Genomic DNA, 7700 nt, shown 5'->3' with positions numbered 1-7700 from the left:
AAAAACTACTTTAAAAAATCGCCACATCCCTTTTATCTAGATAGCTACCTGTGATTTCCCACATTACCGTGTCTGAATATATTACATGGCCACAAACAAGGGTGGAAGGACTGAAACCGCTAAACGAGAAAAGTGGGAATTACACCCGGGGCTTCACCCTTCCCACCGAAGGGTTCCAGTTTCCGCGACTGTCAACCAGTCCGGCCACAGCTCCAGCGGGACAATCAGCTCCGCCGGGAACAAAAAGGAGGCAGAGCCGACGCTTAGACCCACCCCCTAACGGTTTGTTGGCCGGTGGCCGCCGCCGCCGCCAGACTCTCGTTTCCGGCCGTCGCAGGACCACAGTTCCCAGCATGCCTTTGGAGGGAAGTCTTTCCCTCTGGATGACTACTAATCCCGGCATGCCACTCGGCACTCCAGTAAATTAGGTGGAATAATGGAATGACCCCATTGCGCGCAGGGAATTGTAGTCTTTTTTTGGCTGCTGTCTCCTGGAGGGGAGGGGAAGAGCCAGGTCGTTCTCGTCAGCTGAGGAGAATGATTCGTAGAGGAGGGTCAGGAGAGAGCAGTTCTGTCAGTGAAAGCTCACTTAAAAGGCTGCACTCTTCTTCGAGAAAGGGAGAGGCGGAAAAGCAAGCAGGCCCGTGGGCCTGACCCCGCCTCAGGCCGCTCGGCAGGCCTGTAGCGAGTCCCGGGCCTGGTCGGGGACGGCCTCGAGACTCTGGTTGCTGGGGGAATGGTGACGTCGCGGGGTGAAAGTTGAGGGGCGGTGACGTCGGGCCTGGCCGGGCGGAGGCTGGCGGGTTGGAGGCAGGAGGGAGGGAGGGAAGGAGGGAAGGAAGGAAGCTGGGAAGGAGCGAGCGAGCGGGGGCGCGAGGCGTTTACCTGGAGGCAGCGGCTTGGGCGCGCAGAGCGGCCGCGGCTCCCCCGCACCTGCGGCCATGGATGAAGAGCGCGCCCTCTACATCGTCCGGGCCGGCGAGGCGGGGGCTATCGAGCGGGTTCTGAGGGATTACAGCGATAAGGTAAAGAGCCTTGGCCCCGAGCTTGCGGTACGGCGCCCCCGGGCCGCCCTCTGGGCTTGCACCGCGCATCCCTCCCCACCCCCCCTCATTCCGGGGATGCGCATTGCTCTCCCCCCAAAAGAAACGTTTCCGGCTCGGGCATGCGTGTTTGCGCCCCCAGCCCTTTGCCATCCGTGCATCCTGCATCCCCCCCTGCCCCCACTCTGGCGCCCACTCCTCTGATTCCGGCCCAGCAGCCTTGCCCTGCGGTCCTCCTCCCGAGCGCGCAAGTCACACCCCCGGAATCCGTGGATGTGCGTCTGTGCCCTGTGCCCCGCTCTGGGCTGCGTAAATGCACACGAGGCTCCCTCACCTGTGTGGCACAAAAACACGTTTCTGTGCATAAACACGGCCCTTGACCTGCCTGAGACCTATCAGCCACGATGGGAGCTCTTTATGTAGCCCGAGCACTGTACAGTTTTCAAGGCGTGAGGTCTCACGTGTGGTCTAGCTTGATTCTCAGCGTGTTTATGTGGTGGATGGTCTTATCCTCCCCGTTTTATAGATGAGAAAACCGAGGCTCAAAAGAACTGAAATCATGCCAAGGTCATGGACATAACTGTGTTGTAAGTGGGATGGAGAGTCTAACTCCTAAGAGTACCTATTATTTGTATCACATTTAACAGCTTTCGCATCCGTTATCTCATTTAATCTTGACAGCAGTCCTGTGAGGTTTTATCTGCGTTTTGCAATTGAGATTCTTTGATTGGTTAAGTAACTTGCCCAAGGTCATCCTTGCGAGCTGGGATTCCAGCCTAGGTCTTCCAGCCATTCATTGTTCTTTCCGCTGTACAACTCTGCAGTTAAAAAGGTATTTTGTGGGAAATCCCAGCCACTTCTCCGAAACTCTCCTAAAACCGTTAGCTCTCCGTTGCTTGTCCTTCTAGGAATTTTACATGCTCACTTCAAACGAGAGCACACCACACCTTTATTCTTCCACGTTTCAGAAGACGACTTTATAGGAATGACTGACTACTCCCTCTGTGAAAACACATCCAGCACCAAGTCACACCCTAGGCAGAACATTTCTGCCTTTCGTTTGCTGCCATTCATGATTTGCTCTTCTGTGTTTGCTCTGTGCCCACCACTGCACTCGCGCACTCTTTGTATTAGTGCACTGCCGGCATGCCATTTCTGCCCTGGGTGGAGAAGATCCAAAAATAAGACATCTTCGTTCCCCTGCAGTCTTCCCAAGCAACCCTGTGAGGAAAGGGGTGGTATTCCCCATTTCACAAATAAAATTGAGGATCATGTCGCGCCACGTTTGCACATGTGCACTGAGAGATGAGGCTGAGATTTGAATCTGGTTTGTGTGACCGCTGTTCCTACAGGACTAGACTGCTCCGGGAGGATGCATGGGTTCAGTTCTGTTTGTATCTTGGCTTATTCGCTTGTTGATACGCTTTACTGTTGCCTCTTTACCTAATTCAGGAGAAGTTCATTTAATGCATAGGTGTACATATTGTGGAGAGTATATTAATTTTACTTGATTTATAACTGCTTCCCAAAAAAGATTTGAGGTAGCTGCAAACTGATTTTCAAAAGGAATACAACAGAAATCTTGCTGTCATGTTGAGTCAATTAGTATTTATTTAGCACTTACTATGTGATAGATATCTAGTGATAAAGAGCAATTTTTTTTCTCATAGGGAAGGGAGAAGGAAAACCCTCTAACTGAATCTTATCACCTCCTTTAATATTTTTCCTCTCCTTCATGGCTAAACTAATTACAACTCCAGATTTGCTTCCTCCAGTTTATCTCTTCCTAATCTTGATCTTCCTCCAGGTTGGTTAGCACTCCTGGCCAAGTGCTGTCAGCTTAAGTTCTGGACACGTCCAGCTCCCTTTTCACGTTGGGAATGGAATGTCTTTAAAGGTGCAGTGTTCAATGTATATTCTTTTTTCCCCCTCTCTTCAGTGTATATTCTTTAAGGTGATATATCTGATGTGTTTGGGAGGATTGAACTTTTTGGACCAAACCTGAAAATGCTGAGACTTGATCCGAACTGAGTCAGCTCCTTCAAAAAGAGTTCTCGTGTTTAATGCTGAGTATAGTAGGGCCAGAGTACAGAGAAAATAGCTGAGTTTCGTTTCCGCAGTGGGGCTTTGCCCCTCAAGGTGAGATTGGAGGCAGATGAATAGGAAGAGGAAATATGATCACTGTGGTATGGCAGCGAGAATGGGGAGGTGGAATTAAACTGTCCAACCCTATAGGATATGAAGTTGGAAACCCTGGAAAAGTAGCTGGATACTCTGTGCTTCCTTTTCCATATCTGGAAAAATCGATTTTAGAAATGTTTAGAGTAAGTAGTTGTTATGGGGCCATGAAGAGTCTAACCAAGAAGGGAAATAAATGATGTAGAGAGAGAACGATTAATTTATTGTTTGGAGGACGATGATCTTTATGCTGCTTTATGTCTCTAGTAAAGCCAGTCCTCAAAAGGAGGCAGTCAAGGATAGTGGAAAGAAGGTGGAATTTAGAGTCAGATAAACCTTGTTTCAGATCTGCCATTATTAGCTTCTTGACTAGGGATAAGTTATTTTAAACCTGAGTGTCAATTTCCTTATCTGTAAAATAGGAATAATACCATGTAAGTTATTCTGAGGCTTAAATTAAATGGAGCATAATGCCAGACTCTGAGCCCAGTGTACCTGGAAGCATTCACTCAGTGAGTTACATTTCTAATGATCAAGGTACTCAAGAAATCCTGCGGTCCAAGCGCAGGCTCTTGAGCCAGACTACCTGGACTCTTGGTTCTGAGTTTACCATCCATGTGGCCTAGGGCAAGTTACTTAACTTCCCTGTGCATCAGTTTATTCATCTGCCAAACCAGGGATAATAATAGTACCTACATCATAGCTTTGCTGTCAGGATTAAATGAGTTATATGTGTAAAGCACTCAGAATAGTGCCTTGTTCTCAGAAAGAACCCATAACTTAGTTTTTGAACAACGACAACAACAACAAAAAGGCAGGAATTAAATACATCTCACTGAATCAACAGAGTTGACATAAAAGAAATTGGGGGATATACTTCATTGTTTCTCTTTTTCCTTGACCTTTACACTTTCTGATGGGTAGCAAAATACCTTGTGCCATGTGCAGAGCAACAGTTTCCTGTCTGGCAACAGGTAACAATGTCTAATTTCTCCTGTGTTACAGAGACTTTAATTTCCAAGCTTTCTTGCTTCATTCACTGACCCTGGTTATCATGGGGAGAGGGATCTATTTATCCCAGAAAAAAACAAAACTTGTCTGTTTCTCAAGGACGTAATGCAGGTTGACTCAGCATAGGAAAGTATTTTTAAAAAATAGGAAGAGTGGTGGTTCTTTTTCCTCTCTTGTCACTTCACCCATTAACATATATTGAGTGCCTGCTATGCCCTATGTATTATTCTAAGTACTTTCACGTCATTACATATACAGTCATACCTCGGTACTCGTCAGCTTCAGAACTCATCAAACCCTGTACCCATCGCATTTTGATAGGAAAAAAATGTTTTAACACTTGGCGCTTGCTTGGGACTTAACACGCTTGCTAGCCCTTGTATGAATTACGATGGTGCCAGCAAGAAAAAGTGCGTTATTGTTTGGTACTTACTGGTTTCGGCACTTATCACAAGTTTGGGATGAATTAGCAATGAATGCCGAGGTACCACTGTAATCCTCTTATATTAAAACTTATGAGGGAGCCCTAGCTTAGTGGCTGAGTGGGGTGGAGTGTCATCCCATACACCAAAAGGTTGTGGGTTCGATTCCCCGTCAGGGCGTGCAACTTAGGTTGTGGGTTCGATCCCCATTGGGGAGCATACAGGAAGCAACCAATCAATGTTTCTCATATTAATGTTGCCCTCTTTCTCTCTCTCTGCCCCTTCACCCCCTCCTCGACCTTCCTATCTCTTTAAAATTGATAAAAGCATATCCTTGGGTGAGGATTAAAAAAAAAACTTACGAGGGAGATATAAGTATTCCCTTTTCGGGGAGTAGGAAATTGAAGTTTAGAAAGACAAAGTGACTCTCTCTGGGCTCAAGGGCACAAGACTAGTGGCAGACCTAGTCCTGAGATTTCATATCCAGGGCTCTTTGCAAGGCCATGTTCCCTTTACCCTGTCTATTCTGTGTTTTTGAACACAGGAGAGAAAGGCTTTTCAGAGCCAGTATACCACTTCCTTTGGCTGCTGTTGGCTACCTCCACTCCAGTTACAGAATGAGCTGTTATGGGAAGTGCATATTGTACTAGTCTTGGCTGTCCAATCTCCTTTTTCTCTTTTAGGGCCTATTCCGATGAAGTTTTAGTAGAGAGATTGGTTGCCATCATTATGATTATCAACAGTTAATGGTGATCCAGGACCCCAAGATACACAACAGTATTATAGGATATTTAGACTAGAAGGAAGCTCAAAGATAATTGGTCCAACTCCTTCAGTTAATAGGTAAAGAAACTGAGGCCTAGAGTCATCAACTGTGATGACAACCAAAGAGATGGCCTCGTGGCTATAGAAGCCACCTGGACATGTGTTACCTGTTAACAAGCTCCAACAGGATTCTCTGTTAGAAGTATGGCAAGTTTATGGACAAATGAAAGGTAAAAATTTTTTAAGATACAAGTAGGTAGGTAGGTATCAAGAGTAGTCCTCATAAGAGAAGAAAAGCACACTAATAGCATTGAGGTCTTAATTTATCTGCTAGAAACACCTGATGGATAGGGACCTAATATTAGGACAGTTCTAGAAATACAGTCTCTAAGTTTGAATAGGGCATGTAAATATTCTGTACCATGTAAGGGGACTTTTTGCCTTCTACTTGGAGGTTGAGTTCTGACTCATACTTTATTCCACAGAACTTTGAAGAGGAGCTTGTTTAATGGACTGTTCCTTTGTCATACCTTATCCTTATTTCCAGATTGGGTTGTATAATCTCAGTTACTGGCATTTGCTTGTAGAAGTAATCTCTGTTCATGAAACATAGCAAGACACATCTCCACCCCAGTTAAGTTAATGCCCTTGTATCGGTACCATTTGAGTATATCTTTGGATATCTATGAAATAACTCCTACTTTCCTTAACATAAAGAGTTCAGTTTTTGCCCATATCATAGGCCATGCAATAATAACAATAGTGGTCACCTATTGAACACCGGCTATGTGCAAGGAGCTATACATAAAGAAGGAAATTCTGGTGGGTAGTAAATTTGGTAACTGGACCACGGTCACACTTTTAGTAAGCAGCAGAACTGGACTCTAACCCAGTGCTCTGTGACTCCTGAGCCTGAGCTTTTTGAAGCTTACAGTGGAGAGTCTTCAAAATGAGTCTGGTGTGTCACTGAGCCGTTCCTACCTTACTAGCTCTCTTAATTGACCAGTGGTTTTACCCTTTAGTTTATATTTGACTTGTTGCTCCTGTTTGTCTGGAAATTAAGCATATAAAGAAGGTGAGGTAGTTGACTGTTGGCTAGCAGCTCTAGAAAGGTATTAGTTCCTCCTTTCCCTTCCTTTCAGCTATAGAAAGGGAGACAGTAAAGGTTAGAGGTACTGAATAGGTTGGGGATGATCTAAGTTGGATAAAAGAAGCCAGCCTTTAATATCTTCGGACCCAAGCAATTTTAGAGGGCTTGAGTTTCTGAATAGATTGGCACATTCAAAATTCAGTCTTACTGTCTCACATGCCAGTGTATTTTCTAATTAAATTAAGCCCTCATGCTATTTAGATGGAGCTTTTGAAAGCCTTTTTCTTTTCTTTTTTCTTTTCTCCTCTTTTCTTTTTTCTTTTCTTCTCTTTTCTTTTTTCTTTTCTTTCTCTCCCTTTTCTTTCTTTCTTTCTCTCTTTCTTTCTTTCTCTCTTTCTCTTATCTCCCTTCTCTTCCTTCCTTCCTTCCTTCCTTCCTTCCTTCCTTCCGGTTTTATGACAAGATCAGCTTTGTATTTAAAAAGCAACAGAAAAATTCATCCTTGGTACTATTCTAAATTATCACCTTAAAAGATTAATTCTACATAGAAATTTTAAAATATATAACTTAATGAGGGTCTTCCCCAAAGATTTTTTTTCTATTCTCTTACTATAAATCCTGAAAAATGTTTAGGAGAGTCATTATATTGGCAAATAGGTACATTCATTTCAGATAATTAGTGGAATTCACATATAATGGCAAAGAATAAGTTTTCTTGGTTTCTAAGTACAATTATTTATTTTCATTTGTATTGGACCTTTACTAAGCTTCAGTTTACAAGCATAGCCTGATGTCTGGTGCTGGTTTATCTTTTATCTAATGTTGGTTTTTACTAAATCTCAGGTCTATAAATTCCTAAGTTACAGCCTTCATATTTACAACTTGTTCTTCTTCCTTCCTTTTCTTTCTTTCCTTGTTCATTCATTCATCTTTTATTTTTAAATTTCCCTTTTAATTAAAAAAATAATATACCAACAGGGAGTTTTGTCAAAAAAAAATCACTAGAAATTTCACCACCCCTATACATTTGCTTTTATACAATATTTGCATGTTAACACTCAAGCCTTTGTTCGAATGCATCCATATATTTATGTAGATACTTTAATCATAGACATAGCTATATAATTTGATGATTTACTCTTTTTCCACTTGATGCCACTCTAAGTAATTTTCCATGTTGTTACAGAGCTT

The 7700-nt window shown here is 43.6% G+C and overlaps 1 protein-coding gene across 6 annotated transcripts in view; it reads left to right on the top strand.

The window, feature by feature from the left end:
* Positions 1-507: 507 nt before the first annotated feature.
* The window catches only part of RIC8B (RIC8 guanine nucleotide exchange factor B), a 99785-nt gene continuing 92592 nt past the window's right edge, over positions 508-7700 (top strand). For all 6 annotated transcript variants that reach the window (XR_006784284.1, XR_006784283.1, XM_045826511.1 and 3 more), the window contains exon 1: positions 508-1025. Coding sequence is in view for 4 of the 6 variants with exons in the window: in XM_045826511.1 (XP_045682467.1) it covers positions 942-1025 (84 nt within the window). In the remaining 2 variants the exon portion in view is untranslated. The remainder of the gene's footprint in view (positions 1026-7700) is intronic.

Source organism: Phyllostomus hastatus, unplaced genomic scaffold (assembly GCF_019186645.2).
Source record: "Phyllostomus hastatus isolate PE091 unplaced genomic scaffold, TTU_PhHast_1.1 phas_scaffold_755, whole genome shotgun sequence".
Lineage (NCBI taxonomy): Eukaryota > Metazoa > Chordata > Mammalia > Chiroptera > Phyllostomidae > Phyllostomus > Phyllostomus hastatus.
This window is presented reverse-complemented; position numbering and strand designations above follow the sequence as displayed.